Source organism: Prionailurus bengalensis, chromosome B3, assembly GCF_016509475.1.
Source record: "Prionailurus bengalensis isolate Pbe53 chromosome B3, Fcat_Pben_1.1_paternal_pri, whole genome shotgun sequence".
In the NCBI taxonomy this organism is placed as follows: Eukaryota; Metazoa; Chordata; class Mammalia; order Carnivora; family Felidae; genus Prionailurus; species Prionailurus bengalensis.
The window spans coordinates 33,060,218-33,080,650 of NC_057355.1; the positions used below are offsets into that span (position 1 = coordinate 33,060,218).

General features: G+C 37.0%; 1 protein-coding gene across 9 annotated transcripts in view; it reads right to left on the bottom strand.

Annotated features, from left to right (window-relative positions):
* The window catches only part of NEO1 (neogenin 1), a 242,707-nt gene that overhangs the window by 168,977 nt on the left and 53,297 nt on the right, over positions 1–20,433 (bottom strand). For all 9 annotated transcript variants that reach the window (XM_043555065.1, XM_043555067.1, XM_043555066.1 and 6 more), the window contains exon 2: positions 3,889–4,206. In XM_043555065.1, coding sequence (XP_043411000.1) covers positions 3,889–4,206 — 318 coding nt within the window. The remainder of the gene's footprint in view (positions 1–3,888; positions 4,207–20,433) is intronic.

Genomic DNA, 20,433 nt, shown 5'->3' on the forward strand with positions numbered 1-20,433 from the left:
GCAGTCATAAATACTCTGTAGATACACGGAATGCAGTAGTTAAGAGCCTAAATTCTGGAGTCACGCAATCTGAATCTGAATCCCAACTCCACCACTTGATGGCTGTGTGACGTTAGCAAGCTACTTAACCTGGAAGCCTCAGTTTCTTCTTCAATAAAATGAGAACCATAAGAGGCCTCATTGGATGTTAAAAAGGTTAATACTTAACACACTTCATATAAAGCACACTGCCTGGCACATACTCAAATACTAGCTATTGTTATTAACAGTAACATCTGAAAAGATTCTGAGATGCTAACAACACAACAAAATGTTTCTTTAAAGACTAATGACCATAGTAAATTATGAGTAACAGTTCTAGGTTTTGTAGTTTCATGATGGAGAATTAATCCACATGGAAATGGCACATTTGCAGGTTGTCTAGCTTCTGAATAGGAACACATCTACTCTTCGCTCAGATCACTCAGCTGGTAACACTTTACCATGTCTGCCTTATTATCCCCCAACAGGCACAGACACGAATCAATTTTTTTTTTTCTGAATAGGGAAAGCAGATGGAGGAACTAGTACGGACATATGAGGCAGAAATCGCTGGGGCTTCCTGTGCTCACAAGCAGGGGGCCAGTTTGTCCTGCTACTTCCAGAGACCTGGAGTGGGAGCGAGACACAGGCTTGACAAGAAAAGATTGACAGTGTCTGTATTCAGACCACCCAATTCCTCCACCTTTAGGCACAAAACACTCACAGCCAGGCTACTGCCCAGGCAGTAAAACAAAAATTTCTACTGTGGAAAAATGAGTGCAGAGAAGACTTCTCAAATTTCATTTTATGAGCTACCTAGTGTTCTTTCAAAAATTCCCCTTCTTACATGACTTAGCCGGAATCGGTCTGTATTGCTTGTAACCAAAGAACACTAACCAATGTTCTTTTAGAATGGCAATTTGGTAGTCTCTTAAAAAAAAAAAAAAAGTTTTATTGAGATACAATTTATATACCATAAAGTTTACCATTTAAAGTCCACAATTCGACAGTTTCTAGTATGCACACAAAGCTGTGCAACCATCACTATAGTTTAATTTTAGAACATTTTCATCATCCCCCAGAGAAACTTTGTACTCACTTGCAGCCATTCCACATTCCCTGTACTCACTCACCCAGTCTCCTGTGCCCTTGTCTCCTTTCCCCCATCCTCAGCCCTAGAAAACCACCAATCTACTTTTTGGCCCCCTGTGTTTGCCTATTCTGGACATTATATATATATAATGAAGTCACATGATCTGTGATTGGCTTCTTTCACTTAGTATCATGTTTTTCAGGTTCATCCATGTTGCAGTATATAGCACAATTTCATTCCTTTTTATTGCTGAATAACATTCCATGTACGTATTTACCACATTTTGGTTATCCATTCAACACTTGACAGACATGTAGGTTGTTTTCACTTTTTGGCTGTTACAGGTAGTGCTGCTATAACAAGTCATGTACAATTGTTGTACATACTGTCTTTTCATTTCTCTTGGGTAGACACCTAGAAATAGAATGGCTCAGTCATATGGTAACTTTATGGTTAAAATTTTGAGGGAGAGCCAAACAGTTCAGTGCTCTTTTTAAAATTCCACACACACACACACACACACACACACACACACACACACACACAGTATAGCCTATGATCCAGCAATTAGTAGAATTACTTATTCCAGTAATCTGTTCTACAGAAAAGATTTACAGAAAAGAGTGTTCACTACAGTACTGCCTATAATATCAAACAATTTTTATCCATGTAACTGTTCATAAAAAGGGAATCTTTAGATAATCACAGTATATCTATACAATGGATAGTATGCAACTATTAAAAAGAGCTTCTATTCATCTCTTAGCTCAGATATTATTACCTTCTGATACTCAAGGCCATGAGTGAGTTAAATAACTCTCCTACAGAATCTTGTCTGCAGCCAAAGGACTGATTATACTATATTAAAATTGGCTGTTTACATTACATTAGGCCAAAAATATTTCCTGAAGGCTTTGAAAGCTAAAAAGAAGGCTGGACAAACCTAGCAGAGTAGAAAAGAGGAAAATGTAGAGGACAGGCTTAATAGGCAGTGGGGAAGCCATGAGCAAAGGCCAGAGACCAAGAATAAAAGGGATTTGAAATGTTCAGTACTGGCAGAGCTTAAAATGTGCTGCAGGTGGTCCTGCTGACGAGGGTAGAGGGCAGGGACAGGCAGGGTGGAATGTTGAGAAATGAAGCTAGAGAAGTGGAGACTAGCTCATGAAAAGACACAAGGCCTGTAAGAGTTTAGACATCAACTTGATGTTGTCACTGAGGAGCTACTGAAGGGTGAGAAGAGAGCCCTGACCACTGGACTGGAAGAGGGAAAGAATGAGGCACCAGATGGTTACAAGGTGAGGGATGGTGAGAAGTGGCCTCAGGATCACATACAAGAAACTAGGAAGCAGAATTCACTGGATTTGGCAACTGGTTGTGGGAGACAACTGAGAAGAAGGAGTTACGATTAAAGCCCAGCTTAAAAATGTAAACAATAAACAGGAGCTCACCTAAGTAACAGTGTAGGGGCAGTCATCATGCTAACTTATCTATCAACAGGTTGGAGAAAGCCTGACAAGTAGATTAGAGGAAGAAAGGAAGGGAGAGGGGGGAAAGGGAAAAAGGACAGAAGGGGGGGAAAAAAAGAGAGGAAAGGCTAATTATCAAAAGAAGTGACTCTTTCACCCTTTTCTTTTTCCATCCTCAATCTGTGATTATGGAATAATTACAGTAGTTCTATATCACACTCAAATTCAGCTTTGAGTATCTGGTTCCAAAGAGAAAAAGCGTCATCATACTCTGAATGAATGAACAAGTATACTGTGAAGTGCGCAGGAGATGGGGAACCATCACCCTAGAGTGGCAATGAAATGGGGAACTATTCATGCAGTCATATTTTTTTTACATGTTAGCATTTTACCAAGACGAGTATATATATAAGACTTAACCATAATACAATTTAAAAAAATTTTTTTAAATATTTATTTTGAGACAGAGAGAGAGACAGAGTGTAAGCAGGAGTGGGGCAGAGAGAGAGGGAGACACAGAATCTGAAGCAGGCTCCAGGCTGTCAGCACAGAGCCCAATGCAGGGCTCAAACTCATGACCCGTGAGATCATGACCTGAGCTGAAGTCTGACGCTTAACCGACTGAGCCCCCCAGGCGTCCCAACATAATACAATTTTTGTACAATGTGACCCTTAACAAAAACTACTTCATCTAGTACTCAAGTGAAAAAACATGGACCTGAGGAATATAAGTATCTAATACAAAATAAGCATGACTTACTCAGTTTACACTTTCCATTATTCTTCAAATAAGAATGTTCTAAAAGGGAGTGAATATTTCTCTTTACAACTTTCTGTTCTTCACCTTAATACCTATATCCTATAGGTTTTTAAATAATCCAATTAAATGTCAGTTCCTTGCTTGGGGCATAAAGGAACCAAGATTCTGACTATCCTGCAAGTCTTACAAAGCCATACTAAATTGTTATGCTGGGGAAGATAATTTAGCAATCAGTGAATCAATTTTCCTATACAACTTCCTCTGTCATTTCCAAGTTAGAAAAAAAAGAACTGACTCAATACTTCAAATAGCAACTGTAAGCAATTTAAATAATAGAAAGGGGCAAAGTGCTGCATTTTACTTCCTACAGCACTAAGCAAGTCTTAGCATAATCCCATGCACACACTAGATGCTCAATTGGTATTTGTTAAATGAGTTTATTTATGGTAATCAGTTAAGTGAAAACTCCAGGATGATAATGCTTTTTATCAAGATATACCTTTGATAAATTTGAAAATATACATAAATTACTTAAAAAAAAAACTTACCTGCTACTGTGAGCTTAGCTGTTCTGCTGACAATCGTTCCAAGGCTCTCAACAGTGGCCACACACTGATAATAACCTTCATCAGGTTTATTGTGTTTGGAATGCACCACATTGCTGATAAATAAAGACCCATCTGGGAGAAGCTGGCGTCGGTCATCAGATACTAAGTTTAAAAAAGTCCCATCTTTTTTCCATTCAATTTTTGGAGAAGGCTCAGAATATGCTGAACAGTTCAATATAACAGAAGAGCCTCTAACTGAGAGTGTATCCACTGGTTCTACCAGAAAGTAAAATGGAGTGAATGTTCGAACGCTGGATCCTATAAAAATAATGAAAAGAACAAAGTTAAGCAAAACTTTCTTCTTCTATTTCTGCAAGAAAATATAATTTGGACAAAAATTATTGTCGAATAATTATGCTGTTTGGGTATGATACATAGTAACAGTCATTTCACCATGAGTGTCTAATAAAATTTCTTTTATGAGGAAATCAAAATTTGACCCATTTAGAAGATGAGAAAAAAAGACCCTGCCAGATGAGATAATCATTGTTAAATTACATGAATATTTAATAAAAGCTTTATTTCAAACCCTACAATGGGATTTATAAATATTTAAAATTATTGTATTCAAAGTGAACTTTTCTATGAAACATAAAGGAAGCATAAAATTGAAATGATTCTTTGTTAGTAATAAGGTATGTTTACTGGCTGTATTTCTTTCAAAATTCACCATACATATACTTTGTCCATTTTTCTAGTGGATCATTCATCCTATTGATTTGGCAATCTTTGGGTATTATCTATCATGTTTTGCAAATACTCCTTTTTCCATTTTGAATTTATTTTTATAAGAAAATAAATTTTAACTACATAGAAATAAATCTGTTATGCTTAAGAAGTTTTTATCCCAAGATTACAAAAAATTTCAGCTTTGTTTTGTGCTAGTACTCTTGTGGTTTCACTTAAAAAATTTCTGCTATAACCCTTAAATTCTCAGCCAAAGAAAGCTTTCCAAGTCCAAGCGTTACCTCTTTTTTTCAAGAAAAGTACTAACCAACTCCCTTGCAGTCAGATTACAATCAGTTGTAATCAGATTTCTTCATGTGAACAATTAGGGAAGTTTAGTTAAATAAATGAAACCAAGACTGTTTTTAAAATATATCTACACACACCTTTATCTAAATTTATTTACATTGTAAATTTAAGGATGCAACTAGCTCTTTATTACATTATGAAACAATAGTTCTAACTAAATACGAAACACACTGGCAGAGGGAAGGGAATAATATTTGCTTGTTTTAAAATTTTCTGGGGCAACTGGGTGGCTCAGTTGGTTAAATGTCCGACTTCGGTTCAGGTCATGATCTTGCAGTCCGTGGGTTCGAGGCCCGCATCGGGCACTGTGCTGACAGCTCAGAGACGGGAGCCTGCTTCAGATTCTGTATCTCTCTCTCTGCCCCTCCCCTACTCATGCTTGCTCTCTCTCTCTCTCTCTCTCTCTCTCTCTTTCAACAATAAACATTAAAAAAATAAATAAAATAAAAAATAAAATAAAATAAAATAAAATAAAATAAAATAAAATAAAATAAAATAAAATAAAATAAAATAAAATAAAATAATTCTAACACTTATAATGCTAATCAAATTCCAAACAGACTAATCATCCTTCCCCAAAAGCCAGAGATGGGTCCCATCCCTATTTGATGGTTATGAAATTGATTCTTCAAGACTTAAAACTCTTGAAAATAACCTTGGGAATTTTTCAAAAGTAAGTGAGGTGATTTGCTTCTTATTACAGTAAAAAATGTTAAATTGGTACTATAGCAAAATAAATAAAAATATCAACTCCAGGGCAGTACAAAATGACAGCTAAACTAAGAGAAATTACTCTTACACCATTCCTGTGTAACATTACATCTTATTATACCACCCAAATTAAACAATTCAGGAACTTAAGAGATAAATGTATTAGACTGGCAATCAAAATATGCAAATTAACAATTTTAAGAAATTATTAACAAACCAAATTTAATTTTAAAATTTGGACAAAGTTTCTGCCATTTAAAAAAGTAATAATTACATAAATGTAAATGTTTTACAGCTAAACACTCTATCATACTTTTGATTTTCTTTCATTTCAAAAGTCCGTATCAGCCACAGTGAACAAGAGTATATGTCTTCCAAGAGTTTTTAAATTATATGAAAGTTTACAAATGCCTTTGAAAATCAAGGCACTTCAAATTTTACAAATATGTACTCTACATTACTTAGAATACAGCATTACTTAAATACTTACATATATCCTCTTTGTATTTTATTCCCTCAGTAAACAGGCAGTGACCTAACATATTGTTCCTTCACTTAAAATCCCTCAAAGGCTTGCCACTGTCTTTTTCAAAAAGATCTAAATAAACTCCCTAGCTGGACTTCCATGTGACTGTATGACCTGGCCTCTGCCTACTCTCCAGCCGTCCCCCCGCACCACTGTCCCCTCACCCTGTAAGGCATGCTGCACTCCTGTCGGCCCCTGCAGCTCCTGCCCTCTTCACACAAGCCATTCCCACCACCACCCCTCCCCAATTAACTCCTAGTCCTCCTTCAGGCTCAGCTTCAATACTACTTTCTCAGAAATGCTGTCTGTCCCAGGTACCCAGACAAGATTAGGTTCATCCTGTCCCAAGCAGGCATGGCATACAGTACTCTACCTACACAGCACTTCAAATGTTCTTAATCTTTAAATATTTGTAATAACTTGTTTGTTCAGGCACAGAAGTTCCCAAATTTTCTTGGCTCCTGGTGCCTTTATTTTCTTAGTAATTTTTTTCATGAATTCCCTAGGCTAAAAGAAATACCTAACAGTTCTGCTTAGGAATTAGTTAGGTTCAAACAAATGAAGAAATATTCATGTCCTAACAAGTTAGTACCTTGCTGAAAAAATAATACACATACATTGAAAAATACTTCAACTTTTAATTAACCACAATTAGTTATTATGGGGTGTGTACACCTACTGGATACTGCACGTGTTCTCAAACCTTGAAATCAGATTGGATACTGCCATCCTCATTTCCTGCTCCACAGTGACTTTTGCATGGTACTTGGTTTTTATCCCAGCAACCACCAAAACCCAATTTCACAAACATCACAGCACTGAAATGAAGACAGCACAATCAAATGTTGAAACTGGGAACTCCTCTCACCTACGAGTCTGCACAGTGTCCAACAGATGTCGCTGTGTTTCCCTAGACAGCTTAAAATACGCCTGGGAGTTCTGTGAGGTACCTGGGGTATGTCGGGATATAGTTTGGGAACTAGAGGCTCACAATCTTTCTACATATCTTTATTCTCCATATTCATAATGTCGACTTACTACAATCGATGGTATCTACCTTTACCAGCTTCTAAAAATTTCCATTGCTTGAAGTATTTATTTCCATTCCAATACTAGCCATTAGTATCACTATCTTTTATGATAAAACTTACTAATGAACTGGGTTTTGCAAACTTTGATGAGTCTCTAAAAAATTATATATAAGAGCAAAGAAAGCCAAGAAGAGCGAAAATAATTTAGAAAAACAAGGTAAAGGGACTGCACTCATCAATTTTCAGTATTTATTAAGCCACTATGGCTCCAGAGCAGGGATAAACAGAGCCACATAACAGGTTAGAGAGTCACAAAATAGAGCTATATATATATATTTAGAAACTTAACATTCATTAGAGGTAGCATTTTATATCAAATGGGGAAAAAGATGAACTACTCAATGAATGTTACTAGGACAACTGGTGATCCACATGGGAGAAAAACAAACCTAACGTTAACATGGTTCTATGTATTAGACACTGCTCTAAACATTCTCTACAAACTAACTACTCATTTAACCCCCATGACTCTCCTATGAGATAGGTACTATTATTCTCATTTTAGAGGAGAAAACAGAAAGAGGAGAAGCACAGAAGCACAGAAATGTTACCTTGTCCAAGGTCACACAGGTTATAAATAACAAAACCAGAGCCTGTGATGTTAAACACACTACACTATAATGTCACTCATATACATATAGAAAAATACGTTCCAGGCCTATGAAAAAATTAGTGAGAATTTTAAGAAAACACAAGGATAACCCTCGAGTCAGATAACCTTTAAAAAATTTTTTTCATTGTTTATTTATTTTTGAGAGAGAGAGACAGAGCATGAGTAGGGGAGGGGCAGAGAGAGGGAGACACAGAATCCGAAGGAGGCTCCAGGCTTCGAGCTGTCGACACAGAGCCCGACGCGGGGCTCAAACTCACAAACTGTGAGATCATGACCTGAGCCGAAGTCAGACACTCAACCGGCTGAGTCACCCAGGCACCCCGAGTCAGGTAACTTTTTTTTTTTTTTAATTTTTTTTTTCAACATTTTTTAATTTATTTTTGGGACAGAGAGAGACAGAGCATGAACGGGGGAGGGGCAGAGAGAGAGGGAGACACAGAATCGGAAACAGGCTCCAGGCTCTGAGCCATCAGCCCAGAGCCTGACGCGGGGCTCGAACTCAAGGACCGCGAGATCGTGACCTGGCTGAAGTCGGACGCTTAACCGACTGTGCCACCCAGGCGCCCCATGTAACTTTTTAAATCAAAACAGGAAACTTCAAAGCTAGAAAAGATAGATATGCTTCAATTCATTGCATTTATTTTTTTCTATTTTTTAAATTTTGTTGAGAGAGAGAGAGAGAGAGAGCGAGCGCTCATGTATGTGGGAGAGAGGGAGAGGGAGAAAGAAAGAATCTTAAGCAGGCTCCACGCTCAGCATGAAGCCCAACGTGGGGCTTGATCCCACAACCCTGGGATCATGAGCCAAAATCAAGAGTCGGATGCTCAACCAACTGAGCCACCCAGGAACCCCGCATTTAAATTAAAAAAAAAATTATGGTAAAATATCATAACAAAGCAAAATACGACAAGGCTGGGAGGAAATATATCATATGTAACATAAAGAATTTAAAAAGTCACACCACTCAATAGAAAAGTGGAGGCTGTGTTCCAATGAAACTTTATAAAAACAGGCAGCAGGATGGATTTGATCCAGTAACTATAGTTTACTGACTCCTGCCTTAGAATATTTAGCCAGCAAAAAAATAAGTTAGCTATGTTTTAGCTGATCTGGAGTGAATTCTGTGAAAAGGGAACAATACGGACAAGTACAAATAACGAAATGTCATGTGCATATGACTGTATGAGCACTGAGAAAGTAGGAAAGTGTATCAGGTTATTACTGTGAGAAGAAGGATGGAAGGACATGGAGGGGTGGGTAGATAAAAATCCTCAAGCACCTAGAAAATAATTTCATGACAAAAATCAGCTGGTGTGTAAAATCCCTTTATAAATATTATTACGTGTATGTGGCAGTTCTGTATGTTCACGCTTGTGTGAATACATAAAGGGATACATCTTTTAAAAACTAGTCATTAAAATGCAGATTATCTCAGGATGGTGAGATTTCAGTTAACTTTTAATTTTTTCTTTCACCTTTGCGACTGCATGAATATTTTACATAAAACATAGTACTGCTGAAGCAGAAAAAAAAGCTATTTTCATTTTTACATGTAGTCTGCACAGGAAGGGGACAATATGAAAAGTGTGGGGCATATTTACATACTGACATTCAAAACTGTCAAAATATATAAATAAAAAATACTCAAGTTCAAAATGTGTATAGTATGACATAAAATATAAATATATACATAAAATATAAATATTAAAATATACGTAAGATATAAAAATATATATACACATATGTGTGTAAGCATATATTTAAATGTAAATAATGTAGGAGAAAGGCTAGAAGAATAAGCACTGAACAGTATAACAGTGTTTTCTCCTGCGGAAAGTACTTGATTCAACTACTGACAGAGAGCATACAGGGGGAAGGCTTTTTACTCCACGGATTTCTGTATTGCTTACTTCTTAAAATATAAACAAATGCTTTTCCATTCTTCTTGTCATCTTTTTATTTTTTAATAACAAAATAACTTCTTGGTGGTGGTGGTAAACAGTACTTTGCTAGCAACCTAATTTTTTTTTTTTCTTAAGATCTATCACGGTTTCTCTAACCACTTTTCCTTTGTCACAGTTAGAAGAGTTATCAGACACTAACTCCTTGGCTGATTCTGTAATAAAAACTGGCCTATACTTCCCACCAGGGTCCTAATTCCCTATCCACTTAAGTTTGCTTAATTTGAGTTTACTATGACCACAGTCACTATACATTATTCTGAAACAGGCTTAATGATCCTGTCTTATCTCTTCTACACTCCCAGGTCTCTGCAAATTTCTCACATTTTAATGGAATAGCTCTCACTTCTTGATAGACTATTCCTCACTTTTTGATAAAATATTTCACACTTCTTGATAGAATTCCATCTTATGAAAGGAAAATATCCACAGGGAACTTATTTCAGTTGTACTTCCCCAACCCCCAAACATCAACAAATCATACACTCACGGCACACCAGCGTGGACAATAATTCTAAATTTTATCATGCCCGGAGTAAAAAAATAACATACAATATTTGAATACCAGCAGAAAAAAATGCCTTATCATCCACAGAAGTTCTAAGTTTGACAGCAGCAGAAATGCAGGATGGAAAGGTAAGCCTTTTTTACACACCTACCAATGCAAGTATCCTGTATAATTGTTATTCATACTATGAAAATTATGTCTTCATTATAAACTAAGGAGACTAATGTCAAAGGGACTTCATACTTTACTCCTTAATAACATTACTTCTGACCACCCTATCTTATCCAGTCTGTAAATCCTACATTTCATCCTTCCTGACTCTTTAGTGTCCACTAAACACCATATAGTTCAGGCTTTCCTGCTTCAAGTTCAATTTATAATCAGAAAGTATAAAAATTAGGAAGTAAAACAATACTCCATTCAAAGGACTCAACAAAATAATACATTCACGTTGTTGATTAAGAACAAGCAATACTTGGGGCACTTGGGTGGCTCAGTCGGTTAAGCGTCTGGCTCTTGATTTCAGCTCAGGTCATGATCCCATGGTTGGTGAGTCTGTGTCCTGTGTCAGGCTCTGCACTGTCAGCACGGAGCCTACTTGGGATTCTCTCTCCCCCTCTCTCTCTGCCCCTCCCCTGCTTGCGCATACTAATAAACCATTTTTTAAAATGCCCAAGAACAAGCAATACTTCAGAGTTCAATGTCTTCCACCCTGTTTTGCTACATAACAATTAGTGCTCCCAGCTCCAGAGCTCATCCCCTGTCTGCCCTGAACAGCCAGTTCTTCCAAAGACTCAATTACAGAACATGCAGAACTCTTCTCCTGGGATTTCAAGTAAGGCAAGTGGTTAGTTGTTAATATTACATATGGCCGGTCCTACTTTCCTGATAAACATATGCTTTGAAGAACTTTGATGGTACTGGTTAAAACATTAAAAACAGTGGATGTCAACTTCTAAGCGAAGCTGAATCTGAAATTCTTTTTCAGGCTACTACTATCCTAAAAGGGAAATTCAACTGGATTATTCTCATTTGTAGCATCTACTTTCCAAACTATTCCCCCCAAACAAAATATATCTGGATTTGTTTATTCAAGAAACATCTGTTATAGTAAGAGTGCTTTCCATTTCTTTATTATTCAGCCACTCCCCTCTCCCCACCAAAAAAACCAGCCATGGTGGAAAACTCTTTTGTAAAATGAAGTCAAGCAGACATGACTTTGAATTCTAGCTCTGCTGTTCTACTTAATTTCTCTGTGTCTGACATTCTCTTATAAAACAGGAAAAAGAATGCCATGCCCTCCTTGCATGAAAGTCTCCCTGAAGACAGGTATAAAGCACCGACCTCATTGCCTGGCAGGTAACAAGTCCTCAATAAAAAGTTAACTATTCAATTAAGGAGAGCACTCATGCTGAGTATTAGGGGATGAATCACTAGATTCTACACCCGTAACTAATATTACACTGAATGTTAACTAAAATTTACATTAAAATTTGGAAGAAAAACAGGAAAAAAAAAAGTTCAACAGTCCAAAAACCTAACAGTATTTTCTCCCAAACTGCTAACATCTAGCACCTTAGTTTTCACCAATCACATTTTACAAAGTGCCATGCATAACATGGACTTTATTTTTTCATTTGAACCACATTTTGACAATTACAATTACATATAAAATAATATTAAGTGATCTTAAAATTCAAGTCTGATCATCTTTCTCCTCTGCCTAATTTTTAAACCACTACTCCTCTATTACAGTGAATGTAAAACGTAAATTCATCACCACGGCATGCAAAAAGGGCCTCAGATCTAGTCCCTGCCTCTCTGCAACCTAATCTCACATCGTGCTCCCACTTAACTCAATAAGCTCCAATCCCATTATTCAATTTCTTGAACAAGCCATGTTCTTTCCCCTTTGAAAGTCTTTGCATTTGCTGTCCCCTCTGCCTGAACTTGTACTGCACCCACTCTTCCCGTCTCATCTTCTATGTTTCAATGGTCACTTCTACAAGGCCTTCTCTGACAACTATCTCTGTGAAGGTCCCAGTCTCCCAATCCTACCCTTTATGTGCTCTTTTCTAGCAATTCACTTTCTCTCTGTTGTTAAGGCCTATCTTCCCTGATAGAAGGCTAGACTTTATGAAAGTCCTGCTTATTTGTACCTTCATTTGTTTTTGCCTTTTGTTTGCATTCTTTTCAGGATCCTACAGGTCAGAAAGGCTCCTGGGCCAAGATGTAATTACGTATTAGTGATTCTCAGTAACTCTGCATCAAGTCTCTACTGGTTTTCTAAAATCAGCCTCAAAAACTTATATCCTGATGATTTCAAATCTGTCCTTTGTGGGGTGCCTGGGTGGCTCAACCAGTTAAGTGTCCAACTCCTGATTTTGGTTCAGGGTCATGACCTCACGTTCATGAGTTTGAGCTCCATGTCGGTCTCTGCACTGACAGAGTAGAGCCAGCTTGGGATTCCCTCTCTCCCTCTCTCTCTGTGCCCTTCTCCCACACAATCTTTCCCTCTCTCTCTCTCAAAATAAATAAATATTTTTTAAAGCATCAAGAAACAAATCTGCCCTTTGTAAAAATGTTTCAATAACACTTTTTAAAGTATCATTAATATTTTATGGTAACTTCTATACAATTGTCAAGATGAGTAGGCACAATCTGATAACCTAAAAATAATACCAACCACCAATGTCCTGAATAGTTACATGGAAATTTTCTAAGAGTTGTCCTAGAGAATTATGTTAATAAGTCTTAGTCAACATGTCAACAATACTAGCAATACTTATATTTCAGCTCAAAATAGGAAAATCTGAATTGGTCATTTTTCATTATGCTAGGTGAGAAAAATGTTAGAATTTTCATATTAATTACATAGAACTTCCATGAAAATATCTTATGAGCAACTTTTTGTTATTTGTGGTAAGAAGATTTTCCTAAGAGTAAGACATTTTACCAATACTTGATGCAGCATATTTTCAATGTCTGAAACAACGTATTTTTCAGTTCCACTTCTGCCTACTATACTGATGAAAATATGGGCTCAATGATAATACAATGTAAAAAGTAACTTGCAGGTACGTTCCAAAGGTATGAATTGTGACACTGTTTTATACTGTATTTTAATACTTCTTTGATTATTAAGTGGTATCATATTTTTCTACCATGAGCAATACAGTATTTTACTAGCATTTTTGGTACAAAATGTTTTATCACAGTAAATTGTTAAGTTCTTTTTCAACAGAATATCTCCTTTGCAGGCCTTCATTAAATACTTTTTCTTTTTTTTTAATTTTTAGTTTTCAGAGAGAGAGAGAGAGAGAGCGAGCGAGCAAACATGAACGGGGGAGGAGCAGAGCAAGAGGGAGACACAGAATCTGAAGCCAGCTCCAGGCTCTGAGCTGTCAGCACACAGCCCAAAGTGGAGCTTGAACTCATGAACTGTGAGATCATGACCTGAGCCAAAGTCTGACACTTAACCAACTGAGCCACCCAAGCACCTCCATTAAATACTTTTTCAATCATCTATAGTTACTTTGACCTAATATGAAAATGAATAGTTATTATAGTTATTTAAGTTTATTTATTTATTTTGAGAGAGAGAAAAAAAGAGAGAGAGTGCAGAGAGAGAATCCCAAGCAGGCGCCATGCTATCATGACAGAGCCTGATGCAGGGTTTGAACTCACAAACCATTGAGTGAGATATGACCTGAGCCAAAATCAAGAGCTGGACACCTAACTGAGCCACTCAGGTGCCCCGATAGTTATCTATTTTAAAACACATTCTAAAAAACTCTAATACAATTACACTCATGAATATACAGGACTGCCTCTACTACACGTGCTAATATCTCATCTTACTGCTATAATTATATAGGCTTTTGTAGTAGAGAGGTATTTATGGGTTTTACAGAGAGAAAGTTAACAATCCTGACTACTGTAGCTCTCAACCTTCTGTGAGGTTTTTTAATCATAGTGACAAATCATTGCCATCTGCAGAGCTATCAGGTTTTCCCATTCATTTCAATGAATTATGGTGATGACAGAACACTTGAAATCAAAACTGGCCTGGAAAATCTATAGTTTATCTTACTGGCTTATAAATTCACCACAGAAGACAGAAAGTAAGAGACTGAGGGCAAGAAATAGTAAGATCCAAAACAGCAAGGGATCTAAGATCTAGTCCTAGCTTCCCTAACAAAATACAAGCTTACTTCTAAGAATGAGAATTACAGGACCAAGTCCAAAGATATAAAAATAATAGTTTTCATTTACCGAAAAGCCACTACTGTTCTAGTGCTTAACCTGTATTAAGTCCTCCAACCCTTGTTGTAGGAATTATTATCCTCATTTACAATGAGAAAACTGAGCCACAAAGAGAAAAAGTAATTTGCCCAAAGCCATGAAGAAAGTAAGATTTGAATCAAATTAGTCTCTGGCTTTCCTGTGCCCAAGATCATAACCATTAAACCTGCACTATCCAATAGAGTAGCCACTCGGTGACATGTGACTATTTGAAATGTGACTAATCTAAGTTAAGATTTAAGTATAAAATACACATAAGATTCAGAAGCCTTAGTGCATGCACATACACACACACAAAGAAAAACATCTCATTAATAATTTTTATACTGATAGTATCTTAAAATATTTTGGATATAGTCATTTAAATAAAATATATTATTAAAATTAATTCCACCAGTTTCTTTTTACTTTTCTAATGTGGTACCTGGAAACTTTTAAATTATGTATGTGGTTTGCACTATATTTCTCCTTGTCAGACGCTACCCTTCATTAATATGCTTTAAAACAAACAAATTCTTTTTAAAGAAAAAAAAAGTTGCATTGTTTCTGGAAAGGGTAAAAGATTATGAATGATGACAGTAGATGTGAGGGATCAAAGCAAAGCAAAATTCTTTTTGCTGTCAAATAGAAACAACTGGTCTACTAACTAAACAGTAAAAACTAAAAGATTTTAAGCAACTATCAGCACCCTCTCTTTAATACCTACTCGGAAATGTCTATTTAGAAACTCAATTTTTTAGAAACTTTTAATCAAAAATTGCAGAAAAAAATCAATTCTTTATTGATGAAATGGGTGAGAGGTTTCTGCAATTCACACAATTTCAGAGTGTAATCCACAAATTACTTATTGATTACAAAGGATAAAATGTACCTTCACATGGGACAGAAATCTTGTGGTCACCACCTTAACTAAGTGATCAAATTCAGTATTAGCAGTAACGACACAACCTGACATGATATGTGTCCTGATGGGATGCAGTAAGAAGAATTATTATATTGTTTTATTATTATTATGTTAGAAAGAGAGAGAGTGCATGAGTGGGGCAGAGGGAGAGAAATAGAGAACCTCAAGCAGGCTCCACACTCAGTGAGGAGCACAATGTAGGGCTTGATCCCGTGACCCTGGGATCATGACCTGAGCTGAAATCAAGAGTTGGACACTCAACCAACTCTTTTAGGCCAAAGAGATTACTTTTCCTTAAATTTAACTCTCCTTGGTTAATTAATTCCACCTTTCTGAATTTCTTGTGTTCTAATGCCTAAGAGTACATGCTACATGTCGCATAGTTTCTGGTATTTTTATAATTCCTTAGATCATCAATAGCCTAATGCAGAGCTTTCCTCTCAAAGTTTTAATATTGTGAAAGTATCTATAAATAAGGGTATTTTCCTATATATCAGTACCATTAATCACATCTAAGAAAATTAAAATTCATTCAATAATATTGTTTAATATACTCAAAATTTAAATCTACCCAATATTCCCTAAATGTTCTTAAAGCCCAAGGCCGAACAAAACTTCACTTAGTATTGTTTTTGTTTCTTTAGTCTCTTTTCTTTTTTTTCTAAGTTTATTTATTTATTTTGAGAGTGTGTATGTGTGTGTGTATGTGTGTGCAAGCAGAGGAAGGGGAGAGAGAGAGAGAGAGAGCCAGAGAGAGCCAGAGAGAGCCAGAGAGAGGGAGGGAGGGAGAGAGAATCCCAAACAGGTTCCACACTGATGCAGGGCTTAAACTCATGAACCATAAGATCATGACCTGAGCTGAAATCAAGAGTTGGATGCTTGACCAACTGAGCCCCTCTTTTGTCTCTTTTCATGTAGAACAGTCCTTTTGCCTTTGTTTCTCATGACACTGACTTCTTTTTGAAGAGACCAGGACAGCTGTATTATAGAATGTCTTCAATTCTAGATTTGTGGAATTATTTCCTCAAGCTTAGCTTTAGCTTAAATACTAATCTCTTTGGCCTAAAAGATACAGTGGGCATTTGTTTGTTTCTTTAGTATTTCCATTGATCCTTTAAACTACTTGACATCATTCCAATAAATTCCTTTTTTGCTTAAGTTAGTTAAAATTTGTGATGCTTACAAAAAGTACTTAATTGAAACTCTGGGTACATAAGATTTTTAAATAAATATAATACCACATTTTCATATAATTGGTTACAAACTGATAAAGTGACAGCACTTTAAGAAAAGTGTTCCAAATATGCTGCCAATTTCAGATAATCTACTATTAAACGTATATTTTAGCTATTTGAGGAGAAATTTTTCTGATTTTAGGATCAAGGCTTTGACCTTTATTATTATTTAACAATTTATATGTATTATTATTTAAAATAACTTATTTTATTTTTCTATTTTTGAAGTTAAACATCACTTCTCACTCTTTCTAAAGTGTACCTCTAATAGCCTTTCATTACCTCAGCTCTGTTCAAGGAAACTAGATAAAATAAAACTAAGATCAGGTAGAGTAAAAGGCTCTGAACAATAACCTAATTATCACATCTCACTATATCCAAAAAGGTGCAATAATTCTTAGAGAGCAAAATTTCAAGAGCTGAAGTCAGTAACAATAACATCAAAGGTTTATGGACTTCAAGGGCTTATTAAAATAATAATTTATACACTAGTTTTCCAAAAAAATTATTAAAGATCTACTATGTAGAAGAACAAAAATTTGTTTATTATTTCTTACTTCACCCTAATCCACTCCCATCCCCATAATACAAGCATGATAAGAGCAGGAACCTTGTCTGGTGTCTATAGTGGGTACTCAATAAACATTTGTTGACTGAATGAAGGATGCTAAGCACCTTAATTACAACAGGAAGACACTAGTACCCTCTCCTAGAGTGCTGACAGTGGAAACACACAATGATATAATCATGGCTCACACAAACACAATCATAACAATGTGGTGGGAACCGTTACAGGGTGTGTACAAGATGCAGAGAAAGAAACAAACCAGGCCTAGACAGTCAGGGAGGACACCTATGCAAAATGTGATTTTTAATTTTTTTTTAACTTTTAGAGAAAAACAGTGCAAGTGGGAGAGAAGGGCAGAAAAAATCTCAAGCAGGCTCCACACTCCACATGGAGGCTGATGTGGGGCTCGATCCCACAACCCTGGGATTGTGACCTGAGCTGAAATCAAGAGTCAGACACCCAACTGACAGAGCCACCCAGGTGTCCCCAACATGAAACCTAAGGGATTAGTAAGAGCCAGCTAGTAAAGAGCAGAATGCATCATCAATGGAGCAGCAGGTGCAAAAGCCTAGAAACAAGGTGGAAGAGGCAAAGTACTCAAAGAAACTCAGAAGTGGGTAGGCAAGGACCAAACTATAAGGATTTTTATATGCTAAGAAGTTAGTAAGCAGGCAAGGGCTTTAAGATGAAAAGTGAAGATCACATTTACTTTTAATAAGTAAATGCTTATTTACTTTGCTTGCTGCCAAATGGAGACAAGGCTGGAGAGAAGGAAACCAGTTAGGAAGCCACTGTAGTTATCTCTGTGGAAGCCTGATAAAGCCCTATTTTGGAAAGTAGCAATAGTGACTAAGAGGCGAAAGATCTGAGGAATTCTTAAGGTCAAATCAGTAAGCCTTGGAGAATGATTAAATGTGGAAGTGAGCGTGAGTAAATGTAGAGTAAGGGCGGTGGAGGAGTCAAAGATGACTGACAAGTTTCTGGCCTCAACAATGGCTGAATGGAGGTGCCAGTCACTGAGGAAGAGGACACAGTCAGGAAGATTATGGTGTCTGCTGTAATGTGGGAGTTTAAGGTGTTTATGGTACATGGATGTGGAAGACATACAAGCTTGGAACTCAGCAGAGATTCATGTTGAATTCACAAATTCCACTCAGGAGACATATGTTGAAACTGAAGTTGCAAGAGAAGATGAGATATAATAAGAAATGTAAAATATGAAGCCAAGATCCGCATTCTGCGAAACACCAACATTTAAGAGAAAGGCAGAAAAAAAGCCTGCAAAAGTCACACAAATTAGAGGACAAGAAACCGGCATCCCAGAAGCCAAAGAAATATTTCAAGAAGGAGGATGAACTGCTGAGAGTACAATACAAATGGACACTCACTCACTGGATACGCAGTAAGAAGTTCACTGACGACCTGGGCAAGGACAAATTTAGTGGTGTCATGAAGACAGATGCCACATTACAATGCACTCAGGAACAAGATGGAAAATGAAGAAACAGAGCTTATAAAATGTGCAACAGCGCTTCTCAAATTTTAGTTTGTATACCAATCACCTTGTCAAATCCTTAAAATTCAGACTCCAGTTCAGTAATTCTAGGGAGGAGCCTGAAATTCCACATTTCTAACAACTGTGCAAGTGATGTGGATTCTGCCAGTCCGCAAGCAACATTTTTGAGAAAGATATAGAGACCATTTTCAAGAAGTCTGGCTGTAAAAGGCAGAGGAGAAATAGACTGGCAAATAAAGAAAATCTGAGCTTGGTCATCTTTTATATTCTCTGTGATGGAAGAGAGACTGGAGTATGCTGAAAGATGGACAGAACCAGAAGAGAGGGTGAAATCGAATATTCAGGCCAAAAGATCAGGATTCAGGCTTCTGGCCATAATGAAGTAACAGGAACTAGACTTACCACCCTGCCATAGACAACTAGGAAACTGGACAAAAATCAATGAAACAATGCTTTTCAGACACTGGACAACATGAAACACAGGACTGTGACCCCTGAGAGAGAGGAAGCAAACAAGATGAGCCCTAAAATCACCCCATCTTACAGCCTGTAAATATCCTATCTTTCCAGTCCTTAACATGAGAAGGGAAAAACAAAGAGACCTCTGAAATTTCACAGTTAAAGAAACAGATCAGAGTGGGGAGGCCAAGGTTACTACAATTTGCAGAGTACATAAGAGGAGGGACCTGCAAAGAGAGAATGATGCACATGAACTTTGGAGTTTGGCAGAAGAGTCCCCTCAAATCTGTGGATGACTACTAATGTACAGATGAGGGGACTGAAATTGTACAAAGTATATCTCCTAACCACAATGGAATTAAACTAGAAGTTAGTAACAGATAGCTGGAAAACTCACCATGAGATCATGACCTGAGCTGAAATCAAGACTCAGAAGCTCTACCAAATGAGCCACCCAGGTGCCCCTAAGCAACATACTTCTAAATAATTCACAGATCAAAGAAGAAATCACATGAGAAATTACAAAATGTTTTCAACTTAGTGAAAATGAAAATACAGCATGTCAAATTTGTGTAACGTAACTAAAGTAATGCTTTGAGGGGAAATTTCAAGCGTTAAATGTCTATGCTGAAAACAACGTCAGACAATTATTCTGGATCAGGGAAAGGACACTTCTTTTGTTGTAACAGGAAGGAAAGATGAGGATATGAGTAAGCCTGGTGTGGGGTCCCAGGCGCCACACTTCACTGCTCGTACAGTTGCTGACGGAGGAGGTGAGTATGACCATTGCTGCTGTGGGTAGGCTGTGCTGTCGGGAAGGGTCAGAGGTCTGCAGGTGATGGCAAACATCTGAAAGGGTTGCAGTGAGAATGGAAGGGAGCATCAAAAAGGGAGAATGGGATTACTGGGCTGCACTGTGGGAACAGTTAGGTTGGTAACTGTATTTAAAGAAGTGCCAGTATGAGAACAGGGTTTTGCAGACTATAAAGGGAAGAGAACGCAGACATTTAAAACTGAAGTTCTCTAAGAAGAGGAGTAGCAAGTGACAATGAA